The sequence below is a fragment of the Astyanax mexicanus genome, chromosome 13 (genome assembly GCF_023375975.1).
Source record: "Astyanax mexicanus isolate ESR-SI-001 chromosome 13, AstMex3_surface, whole genome shotgun sequence".
NCBI classification, from domain to species: domain Eukaryota; kingdom Metazoa; phylum Chordata; class Actinopteri; order Characiformes; family Acestrorhamphidae; genus Astyanax; species Astyanax mexicanus.
This window is the reverse complement of record NC_064420.1, coordinates 11645083-11662571: the sequence shown is the minus strand read 5'-3', so window position 1 is coordinate 11662571 and position 17489 is coordinate 11645083. Positions and strand designations below refer to the sequence as shown.

The 17489-nt window shown below is 39.9% G+C and overlaps 1 protein-coding gene across 1 annotated transcript in view; it reads left to right on the top strand.

Moving 5' to 3' along the window:
• gpsm2l (G protein signaling modulator 2, like) overlaps positions 1-17424 on the top strand; it is a 56077-nt gene extending 38653 nt beyond the window's left edge. Inside the window, exons 2-14 of the mRNA XM_007233396.4 lie at positions 3759-3980; positions 5245-5380; positions 5609-5748; positions 6993-7116; positions 7257-7372; positions 8867-9022; positions 10453-10561; positions 11710-11860; positions 12459-12535; positions 12710-12889; positions 13137-13296; positions 15020-15246; positions 16402-17424. Coding sequence (XP_007233458.3) covers positions 3760-3980; positions 5245-5380; positions 5609-5748; positions 6993-7116; positions 7257-7372; positions 8867-9022; positions 10453-10561; positions 11710-11860; positions 12459-12535; positions 12710-12889; positions 13137-13296; positions 15020-15246; positions 16402-16575 — 1971 coding nt within the window. The 5' untranslated portion in view covers position 3759 and the 3' untranslated portion in view covers positions 16576-17424. The remainder of the gene's footprint in view (positions 1-3758; positions 3981-5244; positions 5381-5608; positions 5749-6992; positions 7117-7256; positions 7373-8866; positions 9023-10452; positions 10562-11709; positions 11861-12458; positions 12536-12709; positions 12890-13136; positions 13297-15019; positions 15247-16401) is intronic.
• Positions 17425-17489: the final 65 nt, after the last annotated feature.

Genomic DNA, 17489 nt, shown 5'->3' with positions numbered 1-17489 from the left:
CGTATTATAAGACGCACTATCAAAGAACGCCTATTTTCTGCTATTTTTCCATACATAGGGCGCATCGCATTATAAGGCGCGTTAAGTGACACTAGAAAGGGTGCCTATATCAAAGTGAACAGGGGTGGCGCCATGTTTCCCTTCCCCCACCGGGGGTGGTCGCTTGCCGGTGGAGCGTCTCAGTATATATAAATCTAGCTCTTTCAAAGTCAAACGAGTGCTGGATATTAATCTACACAGATTCCTCTCCTGAAAACTGTTTATTTGGGTGAGTAACGTGCTTCAGTTTATTTACAGTAAGCTTAGATTTCCAGATGTCCACTAAGGCTTGCTGCACCAGCGTTAGCATAGCTATCCGCTAGCACGCTAGCTAGTCACCTAAACTAGTAAAGTTAACCCAAACTTAAACGACAGCGTTACACTGAGTAATCCTGCGTGTTCTGGTAAGACAGTGAGATATTAGCTAGCGATTCGTCCCCCGTAGCTTGTTTTAACACGGTAAACAAGCAGATTACAGGCTGATAAAATTCACCTCTGAGAGAGTTAGCGCTTAGCATCTAGCTAATGCTAGCCAGGCAAAGCAGCACAGACTTACAGGCCGATAACTCACCTCTGAACGGTGAACGCTTAGCGATTAGCATCTAACTCTAATAATACTGCTCCAGCAGTATTAAAAGTGCTAAATTTAGAAAATACTGATCTCTGAACAGTGAAAAAGCTAGCTAGCTAAGCGGTTAGCATCTAGCTAATGCTATTGCTGCTCCAGCCTCGGAGCGGCACGGCTCTGCACGGAGTGTGTGTTTACTGCTCCTTACACCTGACGGGTAAAATTTAGATAATACTGATCTCTGAACAGTGAATAAGCTAGCTAATGCTATTTGCTGCTCCAGCCTCGGAGCTGCACGGCTCTGGACTCTGTATAGCACTGGAACTCTGTATAACGCTGCACGGAGTGTGTGTTTACTGCTCCTTACAACCTGACGAGTAAAATTTAGATAATACTGATCTCAGTGAATAAGCTAGCTAGCTTAGCGGTTAGCATCTAGCTAATGCTATTGCTGCTCAGCCTCGGAGCTGCACGGCTCTGGACTCTGTATAGCACTGAAACTCTCTATAACGCTGCACGGAGTGTGTGTTTACTGCTCCTTACAACCTGACGAGTAAAATCCATACAAAAGGCGCACCGTATTATAAGACGCACTGTCAATTTTTGTGAAAATTAAAAGTTTTTAAGTGCGCCTTATAGTCCGAAAAATACGGTATTTAAAAGAGATATAGTGCTCTATTGCACAGTTCCCTTCTTTCTCCAATTAACATATAAATTCAGTTCATTGTGCATAAAAAATATCCTTTAATCTACAGTATTAATATATTTAAAAAGGCTATAGTTACTTTTTTGTATCCAGAGGTTTAGGTAATTTAATCTCCTGTGCTGAATAAATTACCGTTTCTAGGTTCGTCTGGAGCACGAGAGGTTTAATTAGCTCTGAGCTGTGGTTTAATTGCGCAGTTCCAGTCTGTATTCATATCTAAGCTACCGTCAACTCTGATATGTTAGCTTGTTATGCTGACTGGCTAGCGTTAGCTAGTGAGCTGTGTATCTTCTTTGGCAGCGCTGTTCTACGCTGTGTGCTTCTGCAGAGCGCTCCGCAGCGCCTCTAGCGGTATGGCGGTATGAAAAAAATCTCCTCTGGTATAGACCACTGAAGTCGTGCGTCATTCTGTAGTGCTCGTACGGCTTCCGTGTCTAATTGTTTTTTCCCTATGAGAAAAATGAATGGGGTTTTTAAAAACACGCCTCTTGTGGTAAATTCTGTGGTAAATAAATCTGTTCAGACCCCTGTACATTTTATTCTGTGTACATTTTACTCCTGAACATCACTGGATCCTCTGAGTTTCGAGATCGTTTAAGGGTCGTAATGAGAAAAATGCTAACTTTAAGCTAATGCTACAGTGGAGTGAACTGACCTCCCGGCGCCGCTGCAGAGATTAGCAGGGGACTGTTTTTGGCGCAACACCAGAGAACTCCAGCTGTGAGTTAGGAGCATTTTACACACAGCTGAGCCTAATAATGAACTAACTCTGCTTACTGAGGAGAGCTGAGAGTGAAACAGCATAAAATCACTGAAACAGGTCAGTGATACTCCAGAACCAGCTGTAACACGTTTTAACATTTACCCTCTTTATTATGCAGTGAAATAAATGGGTGTTTCTGGTTCGTTGTCGCCTCAGTGAGGGCAGGTAGTTGTATTTGGGTCAAGTGTTGTAATTAGTATAAACTAATGACCGTAATTAAATACTAAACCCTTCGGGGAAGCGCTGCCGAACTGAGAGACACTTTCTCTTATTATCTGTCTTGTAAAGCTCTAACACAGTCTACACTGCTCAACATTACAGTGCTCAACATCACTGAAAGAGTTTTCACCTGTTTAAATGCTTTAATGATCCTCTGTGAAGAAGCATAATAATCCAAAATGCTTTCTAATGGGAGTTCACTTCTGTTGTGCAGAATCCAGTCTGGGGTTATTTCTAGCTGATGTGCTGTGACGTCAGTTAAGCATTAGCTTAAAGTTAGCATTTTTCTGATTACTCCCCTTAACTGATCTCGAAATTCAGAGGATCCAGTGATGTTTAGGAGGTAAATGTACACAGAATAAAACGTACAGGGTTCTGAATATATTTATTTACAACAGAATGTGACAGAGGCCAGTTTTTGAAAACCCCATTCAAATCCCGTATTGGCTTGGATGGCTTAGACACGGAACCCCAAAGGAGCCCCAAATATGGGCATAAACAACATGGCGCCGACTACAAAATGACGACACGACTTCAGTGGTCTATACGATATGAACCGGTATACTGCCCAGCACTACTGGTGTGCATCAGCAAGTGGCTAAATTTATAGGGTCATTGATGTTGTGACTTTTGAATTTTGACTGGTATTTGAACATAGTTCACAAAGAACAATCTGTGTTAAAGTAAAAAAAAATACAATTAAATAAACATATTTAAATGATTTAAATGTAACTAAAATTCCATTGTGATGATCTACTTTGATTATTTTATAGTATCTGAAAGGCAATTATTATGCAAATTGTGTGATTAATTCCTTAAACGTCTGGGTGTTTAATTTATGCAGTGGTGAAAAAGTTCATGAAAACCTGCAAACCTGTTTGAAATGTTGGCCTCCTGCCAAATATATCATTTTTTTTCACCAAAAATCTAAATAGAATCTAAAGAACTTTTCACACTTGGGTTTCCGTTGTCATCATCCCCTCATTTGTTTCTCAGGTTCAGGATTATTGCGAGTGATGTTCAAAGGCTTAAATTCATGAATATATTAGTTAACAGTAGAATTGTGTTTGAATGGCTGATTATAGTGTAGATAATGATTTATTTGTTTGTGTTTATTGATTTCATGGCTAGATTTGTGTAATGTAAGAGGAGGAAGCTGAGAAACGTTGTAGTTGTGCATTTCTGAATGTTTCGTTTAGAACTGAGAGGCTCCCTGATGATTATTGTCATTGTTGAGGTAACTGACTCTGTGATTATGAATGCAGTTTTGTTTGGTCTGTGGTCGGTCACGCTGGGTTGAGATGCAGCTTCAGGCAGGTTTGGTTTCTGAGCAGGGTGCTGTGGGTTGGATCAGACTCGGCTGGAGAATGTTCTCAGGGTGTTTTGTGGTTCGGACCAAAATTTCAGGCACTGTTAAAACTCTCACTAACATTTTCATCCTCCATCTCCCTCTCTTCACACAGGATGGAGGCCTCTTGTCTGGAGCTGGCTCTGGAGGGAGAACGCCTGTGTAAAGTGGGCGATTACCGGGCGGGCGTCTCTTTTTTTGAGTCAGCCATCCAGGTGGGCACGGAGGACCTGCAGATCCTGAGCGCTATTTACAGTCAGCTGGGCAACGCATACTTCCACCTGCAGGACTACAGTAAAGCGCTGGAGTTCCACCGGCATGACCTCACTCTCACTAGGTGTGTTCAAGAGTTCATGAGTATGTAGAGCCCAATGAAAACTGTCTTATGTTTTGGCAAATTCTGTTTTACATCTGTCTGTTTCTGTTTCAGATTTTTAGGTTTAAATAACATCTAATCTAATTAATAAGTCCCTAATCTAATTTGATAATATTAAAGTATTGAGTATGTTTGCGATAATATTCTTGGCAATATGATAAATCATGTTTAAAGTTAATCTTAATATTTTACTACTGTTTTATACATTCAGTAGAAAAATAAAAAAAATCTTTTTTAAGACCATTTTAAAGAATGATTTTGTATAAAAGAACAGTGTAGCAAAATAAAGAACATCTACCACAAAACTAATCTGCCATCTACCATGATATGGATTTTTATTTTGTCAGAAATGTAAGAAAATCACATACAGCAAAAATTACAAAATTTTAAGAGACCACTTCAGTTTCTGAATCAGTTTTTCTGATTTTGTTATTTATAGGTATGTTTGGGTAAAATGAACATTGTTGTTTTATTCTATAAACTATGCAGAACTTTTTCCCAAATTCCAAATAAAAATATTGTTATTTACTGCATTTATTTGCAGAAAATGAGAAATGAAATAACAAAAATGATGCAGAGCTTGTAGAACTCAAGAAAAAGTTATAAAAGTTCAGAATTGGTGCAATAACCCTAGTTTTTAATCACATTTTTTATGCATCTTGGCATGTTCTCATCCATGAGTCATGACACACTGCTTTTGGATAAATTTATGCCGCTCCTGGTGAAAAACTTCAAGCAGTTCAGCTTGATTTGATGGCTTGATTATGTTCCAGAGGTTTTCAGTTTGGTAAAATTAAAGAAACTCATCATTTTTAAGTGGTCTCATAACAGTGAGAAATCCAGCTTAGAATAACAGCTAAAATCTGCTCATTTCCAGAAATAAATTGCAGTTTAAATCCCCTAGCAACTATCCAGCATAGGTGAACTATTTTATTGCTAAGTTGTTTTCGTTTATGCAACAATATTGTGATATTTTCAGAGACTGTTATCAAACTGTGAAAATCTACCATTCAAAGTATATTATTTTAACCCTAATCCTGATGCATTAATGAGTTAGTAACGGTTACACATATTTTGTGGTATCCCACAAGGTTCTATTTAAGGGTCTATAAAAACTGATGCACATTATGACTGCAGTACAGTTATGGGAGTGAATAGCTGAAGTGTGGGGTAATGGACAGCGTTTAAGGACAGTAAATCACAGCTTATTTCTGTATTCCCTCAGAACCATTGGAGATCAACTGGGAGAAGCCAAAGCTAGCGGCAACCTTGGAAACACACTGAAGGTCCTGGGCCGATACGACGAGGCAGCAGCTTGTTGCCAGAGACACCTCGACATTTCTAGAATGCTCCATGACAAGGTAGTTAACTTTAATCTTGGGACGTTAAAGCAAGTTATAAAAGCATCACTGTAACCAGTACAGTTTAAATCCTTCCAGAGACGTCTTAGTCTTGATGTTTGAAGACTATTTTAGTGGTCCATAAACTTAGTTTAAATGCTAGGCGTTGATCCATTTTAGATGTGTAATCAGTAGTGGTTGTTTTCCTCTGGACTGAACTGTGTGTGTGTGTTGCGTGTGGTTTGGTAGGTGGGGCAGGCGCGAGCGCTGTATAATTACGGGAATGTTTACCACGCCAAGGGGAAGAACATATGCTGGAGTGGTATTGACCCGGGAGACTTCCCTGAGGAGGCACGCATTGCTCTAAAGAAAGCTACAGAGTTCTATGAGTAAGTGCGTGCCTATGGTTGAGTTTTAGTGTTCTGTTTCATTGTGAAATTTAGCCAGCTTTCAATTACTGGACGGTAGATACAATTGTTCTTGTTCTTCTTACATGATTTTGTCCAGATAAAATAGTATGACAACTTTGTTTCTACACTCTACACTTTTTTCTGCAGCTCCACTGAGCATATAGTTCACTTTGTATTTTTTGTTTCTCTGCATACTTCATCGTCCATTCACCCTGTTTTTCAATGGTCAGCACCCACAGGATAGACCACCACAAGCAGCTATTATTTGGGTGGTTTCCTTCTAAACATGGTGGTGTTATGAGATCAGATGCAGCAGTGCTGCTGGAGTTTTTAAACACTTCAGAGTCACTGCTGGACTGAGAATATTCCACCAACCAAACATTTCCAGACAACAGTGACCTAGAGGACTACAGGATTACTAACACACGTTTCTGTTGTGCAACAACTAGGGATAAAACAAGATCTCACAAAATTAAACTGGCACAATATGTATGGCCGGGTGTGAAATGTGTCTCGTGAGACTTAAGCGGGAGTAACCAAAACAAATATTTGGTCTGCACATTCCCACCGTTGCAGATCAAACTGCAGAGCAATAGTTGCGATTCAGTCATAGGTTGCCAGGTCTGTATAGAACCATCAAAAGAGATTTCCAGTTGAATACAGTTGAATTCTCACTGGGGGGTTCTGACAATAGTTTTGAAGGTCTGAAGAGACTCATGTGAGATCATACAGGAGCCAGGTGTATGGTAAAAACAGCTTCAGTACTTGTATGCTGTTCTGTATTTTATGGTATATGATAAATAATACATAATTTAAATAAAAGTAAAAATGGATTGGCATTCATTACAAGATGATTACTTGACTACAAAATAAAATATTTGTAAATTTCCTTTGAAGTTTGACATTTTTTGAATTTTAGTCAAATGAATAGTACCTGCTGTGTGGTGGTCCTGTGGGTGGTCCTGGGGTTACCTGACCATGGTGAAAACAGGATGAGATACTTACTTACCTCAATACAACTAAACAGTAAAATATACTAATATAGCGAATCAATTCAATATGAAACACTTTGTTAGTATGTAATAATCATTATAACTCAATGCAAATTCATTAGTTTTTATTATAATTATTTAAAGATTCACTCTTTAACATCAAATAAATACTCATGTTCATATCTATTTCTCATATTGCTGTATTAATTTTTATTTCTCTTCTGTTTGAAGAGCGAATCTGATCATAGTGAAAGAGTTGGGGGACCGAGCAGCACAGGGGAGAACTTATGGAAACCTTGGTAATACGCAGTACCTGCTGGGGAACTTCCAGAACGCTGTTCTCGCCCACGAACAGGTACTCTATCTCTCACAGTGGACTGATCTTATCTGAGTCAGGGGAACATGAGTTGCATGATGTCCTGTGGAAGCAGGTCTCAGATCAGTGTTAATGTGCAGAAGAGTGTGATGGTAAATTGTTATGGTTTGTGTGTTTAGCGTCTCCTCATCGCTAAGGAGTTTGGAGACAGAGCTGCTGAGAGACGGGCCTACTGTAACCTGGGGAATGCCTACATCTTCCTGGGCCAGTTTGAGGTGGCAGCTGAGCACTACAAGTAAGTTTCATACTTTTTTGCTTTTTTAAATTTTACACCAGCGTTTGTTTCCTGCGTTAACGGATGGTAGGCCAAATGGGACAGACAAACTTAAATTCCAGTAAATTCCATATTGCTGACCCAAGGATATGTAGTGTAGTGTAGAGACCTACAGTGAAGGAGAAGGTGTGTCCAAACTTTTGACTGGCAGTTTTTTTTATTCAGCACCTCCAGGAACTATTTCAAGACGCTGAGAAAACTATTCCAGGTGACTCTCCCTCATAAAAACACAGAGATTAAAATACCAAGATTGTGCAGATAGTTTTGACCATAAAGTGTGTATAGCTGGACAGATCATCGTCTCTCAAAAGTGAAGACACCACAGGTCGGGCACCCCCTGCTGTTCGGCTGCAGAAAGCTGTGTAACCCCACCCATCCCCATAGGTTTCAATGGCAAAAACAGACAACTTTCAATCACGTTTTTTTCTAATATACTTTAATTCTACCTCCATTATTTAAATGCAGCAGCTAGTATAACCTCTGCTTATATTGTTAAATATTTATATCCCCACAGAAAACGTTTTTAAAACGTTATTCAGCTCTATTCAAAAAAGGTGTGGTTATTGTAAAAGGGCTGCTTATGGGCGGGACCAAAAACAGGCCGTCAGCTCCGCCCCGCTCTGCAGCCTGTGACCGTGAGGCAGCCCTCAGGGGCGGGGTTATTCAAATGAGTAGACTGTCTCTCCACAGTCTTTCTCCCTCCTCTGGGCTCTACTGCACAGACTCTCGTATCAGGATGTCCAACATGGAGGAATATTTTGGCTTCATTTTCATTGAATGAATGGGAACGGAGACACCACGTCCATCTTTTTTTACAGTCTTTGGTTTTGACTGGTACTGTAGATCAATAGATGGCATTAGGAAACATGCGCAGGATGGCACATTGGATGTACAATGTTAACACTTTTCAGGGATAAGGTTTTTCTCATTGGAGAAATTCCTTTACATTTAAGCATTTATTAACACATTGCACAGTTTACCACTGTAATAGACTCTGACTCTATATACTACACCATCAACTATAAATGACAAATTCTATCAAAACTGAAAAACTGATCAAGGTCCTATCTCACACACACACACACTTCTTAATAGTGATTAATCACTGACTGTTGAGATAGATCCAGTATTTTTCAGGCTGTGTGGAGGTGGTAAGACATGTTATTTACCACAGAATGCAAGAGGCGGTTCTTTTAAAACTATATTCTATATACATATATTTCTGTTACTAAAAAAATTAAGCTTAGTCCAAGAGTGCCAAACATGAACATAATACTCCATCCATGTATGCATTTTAATCCCGGCTGCTTTTACTATTACTCCATTTGGTGATGGGAACCCCTGCTGGCAGGATCTCTCAGCTGCATCGCTTAAAGCCTGTTGGTTTATTGGTAGAACAGATTGTGTTGAACAGTGTGTGTTGAGTTTGAACGTGGTGTTGTTTTTAATGTGCAGACGGACGCTGCAGTTGGCCCGGCAGCTGAGGGACCGGGCGGTGGAGGCTCAGGCCTGCTACAGCCTGGGCAACACGTACACACTGCTGCAGGACTACGAGAGAGCCATCGACTACCACCTCAAACACCTCATCATCGCCCAGGACCTGAAGGACAGGTACAGCCATACTCTGCTCATCAGCGTTTGTGAAGAACTTGTCTTCCTTAAACAGTTACAATGTAACTGAAGTTAAACAGGTCAGATTATAATGGTCACCTTTTTGTCATTTTCTCACTCATGAAGCTACATTTCCAGTTAATTTCGACTGCATTTGGACAGACATTTCCCCAGATTTAATTAATTTGATTGTCTTTTGAGATGACTGTTTAAGGCAGTAAACATGAAAAAAGATTTATTCATAGAATCATCAACATACTACAGATGCAAGATCATGAAAAAAAAACTGACATGCCAGAAGTCTTAGGGCTGTAATCCTGTGGAAGCTGCCCTGACCTGCAGGTGTCCTGCATTAAATATGGATGCGTTTTCTGCCAGAATGACTGGTGCTGCTGGGAATGATCTCCGATATTACGATATTAGCATATACCTGCCGATGCTGATATACATTTTTCTAATTTGCAGAGAGACACCCCGGTATAACTCTATAACCAAATTACACATTGGCCTTACATTTTAGATTTTAACTAGGAATGCACCAATGTAGGAATTCTGGGCTGATGCTGATATCCCGTAGTACACATGTACAGTTCTGCTTGAAAGCTTGTGAAGCCCTTAGATTTTTCTATATTTATTTAGAAATATGACTTAAAACATCAGCAGAATTTAACATTTTCCCTGTCCTAAATGTAGATAAAAAGAACCCATTTAAACAAATAAAACGAAAAAACGAAACATTTTAAATGTTTCCATAAACACTGTAAACGGACCTAACATGCGAAGGTTTAAGATATTTGTCAAAAGCTCTATTGCACAGGTAAGACAAATTTAATATCAATTTACAATATGTTATTCTTGAAGCCATTTCTATGCTTGTCAACCAATGCATGTGTACAGCTGTTGAGGAGACCAAAAAAAAAATCTAAATGCTTGCATAATTCTGTTTAAAGATGATCTTGACACTGACATGCTAAAAGTCATGGAATAGCAGTATTTAAATTGATTATTACGTGTTACCTCAGGGTACAGCTTGTCAATACACACTCCTGTATAAGTTGTGAGGTGTTATCTTGTGAGTGAGTGGCCAGTGTGCTCATGACAGTGCAGTGGGTTGTAAAGATTGTGACTGGTGATGTCTGGCTTGAAGTGGTAGAAATCATAACTACATTCACTCCACACACAACGTGCACAAAGCAGGTCAGTGCAACAATCTTCTACCAAATCATGGGAGATGATGCTAGTTCCTATCTCATGACATATGGCATCTTAGTATAACGATACAAAATGTTCAGATATGATGGAACAATGTTTATGAAAACAACATTTAAGCCTATCATCGCTGTCTAATGCTTGCAGGCATGTCTATATAGTTTAATGTTATCTGCTGGCTACATTTAACCTCATTTGTGTGTGTGTGTGTGTGTGTGTAGGATAGGGGAGGGGAGAGCCTGCTGGAGTTTGGGGAATGCCCACACTGCTCTGGGAAACCACGAACAGGCCTTGCAGTTTGCTGAAAGACATCTGGAGATTTCCAAGGAGGTGTGTGACATGATTGCTGTTTTTTTTAGTCCACTAGATGGTGCTAAAGCTTATTCATTTTCTGAATCAGTTTCTTTGATTTCCCTATTTATAGGTTTATGTTTGAGTAAAATTAACATTGTCGTTTTATTCTACAAACTACGGACAACATTTCTTTCAAATTCCAAATAAAAATATTGTCATTTAGAGCATTTATTTATTTGCATAAAATGAGAAATGGCTGAAAAAACAAAAAAGATGCAGAGCATTCAGACATCAAAAAATGTAAAGAAATCAAGTTCATATTTATAAAGTTTTAAGAGTTCAGAATTCAATATTTGGTGGAATAATCCCTTTTTAATGACAGTCTTTGCATCTTGGCATCATGTTCTCCTCCACCAGTCTTACACACTGCTTTTGGATAACTTTATGCCACTCCTGGTGCAAAAATTCAAGCAGTTCAGCTTGGTGGTTTGATGGCTGTGATCACCCATCTGCCTCTTGATTATATTTTAGAGGTTTTCAATTTGGTAAAATCAAAAACTCATCATTTTTAAGTGGTCTCAGAAATGTATATACACACAGTACCATACACACAGGACAATACACAAATGCCCTTTTTCTCTGAAAAATTTAGTGTTCAGTAACTGTACATGTAAAGTATTGATGGCTGCACTGCACATTTACATCAAGCTCTCCTTATGAAAAGAAAACAATCCTTTACTACAAATAAACACAGGTAAATATGTACATCCATATCAGTGCAGTGTTTCTATAATTGTTCTATATATAAAAAGCGTTTTAACTAAAAATAAAACAGGTTAATACCATGCATAGTCCTCATACACACTGGACAGGCCACCGGTCCATCACAAGACAGACAAACAGACACAGTCACTCACACGCTCATACCAAGGGACAATTTCAAACATCTCCAGTTCACCTGAACAGCACGTAGAACATAGAAACTGCACACAGAAAAGACCCTCGCTGCTCTAGCCGGGAATCGAACTCAGGCCCCCCAAGCTTTCACTGTGCCACCATACCGCCCCATACACAGTTCTGTGAAGTAGTAAACAAAACTATTACAGTTGCAAACGAGAACACCAGAAACCTGACCCACACAGTCATTTACAGATCATATATAAAAGTTTGAGTGTGTGTCACAGATCGGGGACCGCAGTGGAGAACTGACGGCCAGGATGAACTTGTCGGATCTGCAGCTTGTTCTAGGTCTAAAACAGAACAACACTACCAACAGCAATAGCAACAGCCCCGTCTCCACAGACGGCCTCCCCAACAACGGCTGTGGTTCACCAGGTAACTGTCCTCCATCCACCCGCAGTCTCTGTCCATATTTTCGTCCAATCCTCTGTACATCCCTTCCTCCCTTTTCAATAGATTCTTATTTACTTCTACAGTTTTTTTCTGCCATCTACTGAAGATGTAAAAAATATTTTTTCTATTGTTTTGGTCTGGATTAACTGAAACATGGTTTGGTTTGTTTGCGGTGTGAAAACATTTTTTGATTAAGTACCAGTGTTGTGCTGAAATTTGTATTCACTTTGTGCGTCATACAGCTGTTTGGGTACAAGAGATTACACTGGTGTTTCCTGTATCTACTGTAACTGTATAATCTGAGGGGAATCTGTTACGCTTATTCTGCTGCTTGGTAAATGCACTTATAGGGAATCAGAATCTGGCAGGTAGGCAGAATTCAGAACAATGCCAGAAAAGACAATTTGCTAAAATCATCAAAACAATGATTGTCTTCTACAAACAAGTAAATTTCAAGTGAAGGGGGAAAAACAGCAAAGGATGCAGTAAAGTTATTTTCATGTCACTAATATAATAGCAACACAACCTGTAGCAGTACCGTACCTGCAGGTTGTTGACTGATGTACATGTTCTTTTGCAGGAACAAAACCCAGAACTGGCCGGAGACACAGCATGGAGAACATGGAGCTCATGAAATTAAGTCGTGATAAAAGTCCTGTAAGTCCATGCAAACACGCACGACTTTACATTCCCCTCAATTAGCAATTAAACTTTCTAAAACCCTATACACCCTGAAGACCTGTAGGTAGGTCCATAATCCAGTGTTTCCGCCTCAAACAACATGTGGTATATTAATTACTCTGTACTCTCTGTGTGTGTTTAATCTAATAGGGCTCAGGCAAGGAGGAGGACACATCCCCTAAGCAGGCCAAAACGTCCCCTATAGCAAAAACGTCCTCCAAACTGTTTTTCATTAGTCGCTTTAAGGGGAAGAAGCAGAAGGCCAATGGAACCAGCCCCACTAAAACAAGCCCAAGCAACAGCCCACATTCACCTAAACTGGACCCAAAGGTATTCATTTATTTGCTTTTTCATTTCACCACTTCATCAGTCATTCATTCATCCACAATCAATCTGTGTGATTTTATTTTTTAGGTTTATCTAGTGTTGCACAAGGCCCATAGAATCTAGATGAACCACTTCATGATCTGTGTTTAACTGGTTATAGAAATGGTTCTGCTGAATGGTGATATTAGAAATATAATATAAGAAAAAGATTGTGTTAACCTCGACACCCTTTGCTTATCCTCGACTGTAGCATGCGCCGGACACTCTGGGAGATGAAGGCTTCTTTGATCTCCTCAGCCGATTCCAGGGCAACCGCATGGATGACCAAAGGTGCTCCTTGGAGGGTGGTTTAAGCCGCGCCTCCGCTCCCTCCTCTCCCTGTGAAACCCCGCCTGTAGCCATCAGGAAATGTGAGTTAGGCTGACCCTGTGACCTTGTTGACCTTTGTGTTATACACAGTCCAGTCAAATTATTATAACCACTTCCTTGTTTCTACACTCACAGTTTATTTTTTCAGCTCTGTTAAGCATGTAGAAGCACTTAGTTCTGTAACTACAGGTGGTCATTCTCAGCTCTGCATTGACACTGGCTGGCACGGTGGTGGTGTGTTAGTGTGTGTTGTGCCGGTTTGAGGGAATCAGACACAGCAGTGCTGCTACAAATTGCTCCTCTATTCTCAGTGATGCTGAGCATATAAAAAAGGAACAATGAGTGAAACAAGAAGGTGTTCATAAAATTCGGACTGGACTGTGTAAGATCAGATTATCCTATGGAAAATAAAGCTCTGCAGCCAAATGCACCAGCTAAATGTATCTTCAGTCATAGGTTAGAATGACCTTCTAAACTAAACCCACCCACAGCCTCAAAAAAGAGGCAAGCTTCTCCACTACCAGGAGCTCCACACATCTTCCTCCACCCAAAGGGAGGAGAGGAGACCACCTTAAGCCATTTGCTCTTTCTAAGTTCCACACTCATGGGTGTCAAAAGCATTTTTAATGTGGGGGGGTACGCTGATTGGTGGGTTCTCCCCCAGAATTTTTTTTATGAATTAGATTCCATTTCCTGCATTCTGGTGTAATATTAACTAGCTGATGGATCTTCTAACATTGACTAGCCAGCTAACCGCACTAACATTTCCATTGGATGTAGCTGTCCTGTGGGGAAATTCAGACTTACTGCCAGTACCGCCTCTTTTCAAATATACAAACATAGAGCATTAACGATTAGCCAGCGTGCTCGGAGGAAAGTGCAGCGACTCTGCTCCAATATATCAGCTCACAGACGCCTTGTGTTAACCAACATTACCTGGAAAGTGATGTTAGGAGCAAGGCCAATTGTGCTCTCTTGGGATTTCGGCAGCTGATTGCGATCTAGTGATCATGGTGGCAACGCCTTAGTCCGCTGGACCACTTGTGGATTTTTTTACAATCAGCAGTTCACAGGTTATTAAATTAGCTTTATTTAATATCAAATCTCTCACAAACTAGTCTTTTTAGTTTTAGGTTTAATTTTTATTACATCCCATGCACTTTCCTGCTCCTAACAGAAACATGGTGTTGAGTGCAGTGCTGAAAGCGTATTAATTTTGTCGGCTTTAACTCTTTAGTTGTCTCATGTTTTGGCAAAAAAGGTGGAGATGTAGCTGCAGTATTTGCTGATATTTTTAAATGCAAGCTGCTATCACTAGGGTACTTCATATCCTAAGTTATAAAATGGTCCTGCTTTGGAAAATGACAGTCAAATGTTTGTTTGCACACATTTGATTTGTGTACTTGAGCAGTCTTCTATTAGATTTGATAAGCTAATGGTCAGACTTGTGCTCAGCAGGGGCAAGTGGCTTCTTTTGGAGAATTGAAAAATAGGCTAAAGGTTTGTCTTTCTTTGTGGTCTGTGTGTATTGTTTAGTTTCATATGCATTAGCTTTATACATCTGGATTCACGCTACTTAGTGATCAATATGAAAGAACAACAAATTACATTTTTAAAATGTTTTGAAATTGTATAATACAGATTATTATTGTTAGCAAATAAGAGAAGCATTTTAGCTCAGAATCCAGTTAGAATAAAAATGTATCATTATTTATAATATAAACGTTTAACTCATTATTACCTTTTTTCTTTCTTATTATTTAGCTATTTCTGCGTCCGAAGCACAGGCCTCAGAACAGTCTGGCCATTTCCTAGACCTGCTGGCCAGCTCTCAGGGTCGACGTCTGGACGAGCAGCGGGCCAGCGTGGCTGGTCTGCCGGGCCTGCATCTGGACCAGAACACCAGCCAGGACGTCCTCAGCAAGCTTATAGCCAGTGCTGACAGCAAAGAGCCGGAAGATGACTTCTTCGACATGCTCATCAAGTGCCAGGTTAGCATGAGTGGTAGCCTCAGTAGCGCACACACTCGAACCCTGGATATTTAAGCAATAATACATGAGAGGGAGTGCTAAAGCGCAGCACAGCAGTGCCAATATTCCACGTTATAGCACAAACCAGCAGTGTATTATTGTGATTATAACGCAGTTCCTTTATCGCTGTTTATTGAAAGATTTTGAGTTAAAGAGGACGAGAAAATATGATCTGTTTAGTTATAAACACTCCGCTAGTTAAAAATAGTTCCACTGCTGCTCTGTTTGTAGCTGCGCTGTTTGGTTTGTAGGCGCTGCATTGTTGCTAGGTTACCTGTATGTGGCAGAGTAATACATGGAGAGCTTTGGTTACAATGCATTACCTGCTGATAACGGCACTCATAGAACACCTCTCAGCCAATCACATTGCAGGGTCGGAACTAACTATGGTGGTATAATAATAGATTTAGATACACTGTGTGTATATACCGTGATGCCATGTGACAGGAATTAGTTATTGTGTTCCACTACAGTTGCCATGTGATTTGGAAGCTAAAGAACACAGCACTGACCTGTGAGATTTGCATGAAGCTGGACACCACTAGTCACGATCGTGTTTAGCTTCATGGGACATTGCAAAAGTCATGGAGCCCAATATAGCTGGGAATACTTCATAGAAGGCATTACCACACTGAGTGGAAAGTGCTGTGGGTGGTAATGCCTTCTGTGATATGTGTTACCAGCCCAAGCTAAAAACGCTGCATTGATTTGTGGGATATGGGTGAAATTCCTGCCAGGGTCACTTATTTAGCTATGCTCACAAGATAATACCTTACAACCTAACCAGGTGTGTCCATTCCTATGCCACGCTAAGGTAACACATTATGGTCAGTTTACTATATCATGATGTTTGGTTTGTCTGTGTGTATACAGACATGATTAAAAGCAGCAAGGTGGATATGTTTTCATTTTTATTATATCAGTGGCATAAAATAGTTTTCAAATTGCAATATATTTTGTTTATTGCAATTCTTTTTTGCAATTCAAAAATAATTAACATGACATTCCTAATCTCTGGCCGTTTTTCGCTAAATAGCATAAATGAAACGTATATTTAAATACTGCTCATTTTAAATGTAAGTGATAAAGGTCTCTCTCTACCTCTCTCATTCTCAGGGCTCCCGGCTGGATGATCAGAGATGTGCCCCTCCCCCTCCCCCAAAGCGAGGTCCCACCGTCCCAGATGAAGACTTCTTCAGCCTCATCCTGCGCTCGCAGGCCAAACGCATGGACGAGCAGCGTGTTATACTGCCCTCTGACCCTGGACCCACACAGCTCAATCCAGACTGACTCCACACACAGGCATGAGCACAGTAACGGAGAAGGAGGTTCCTCAGCTCCTCACACACAGCAAAGAAGGCCTGTCTGAGCTGTAGAGAAAACTCAAAGCATCTCTTTGTAGCAATACTGTCACTAGACTGTGTCTGCTTTTCACTACATGAAGGACTGAACAATAAAAACCTGATGCTGAATCAGCTACATGCCTTTCCCAGTACTCAGTACAGTACAGTTTTGGACATAGGAGTTTCACTTTCCATGAGTTCATTAGTACTGCTGTATTACAAGGTCAATTTAAGTCTTCGAGATGGAGAAGATCTAATCAGCAGTGGGATATTTTTGAAGAAGAAGGGTTTGCTGTATTGAGGAGTGGTGTGGAAAGTGCATGTAAAGCCCCTCTCCAATAAGAACAAGGCCATCATCTGGTCCTCAGGGTTCTATCATACACTGACTTTCACATCTCTCTTCTTTATCATTAATATTCTGCTTTCCTGGGGGATTTCTGGATGTTACAAAACTGTTATCAAAGAAAAAAAAAAGATTTTAATTGTTAAAAAAAAAATTTAAAAACAAACCGTGTAATCAGGGATCTTTTGACCCTTCTCCCACCATTGTTTATAATTTTTTTTTTTCGACTTGCTTTGTGTATTGTTTCATAAGTATGTTTACATATTTTAAAAACGATTAATATTCTTGTTTTTTAATGAATTTTAGAGGGGGGGAAAGGCCTGAGAAAATGTTTGTGTTTAACTTGTCATAAGATATAAGAAAGGAATTGTAAGGTAAGGTAATGCACAGTTGCTTATCTATTTTTGCATTATATTTTAAGCACTGAGAATTAAAGAACAGTCTTAATCCAGAGTGCTGACTTGTTTATATTTATTAGTTGGTGTTTCTTTGTCATTAACCGGGCTATTAACTTGCAC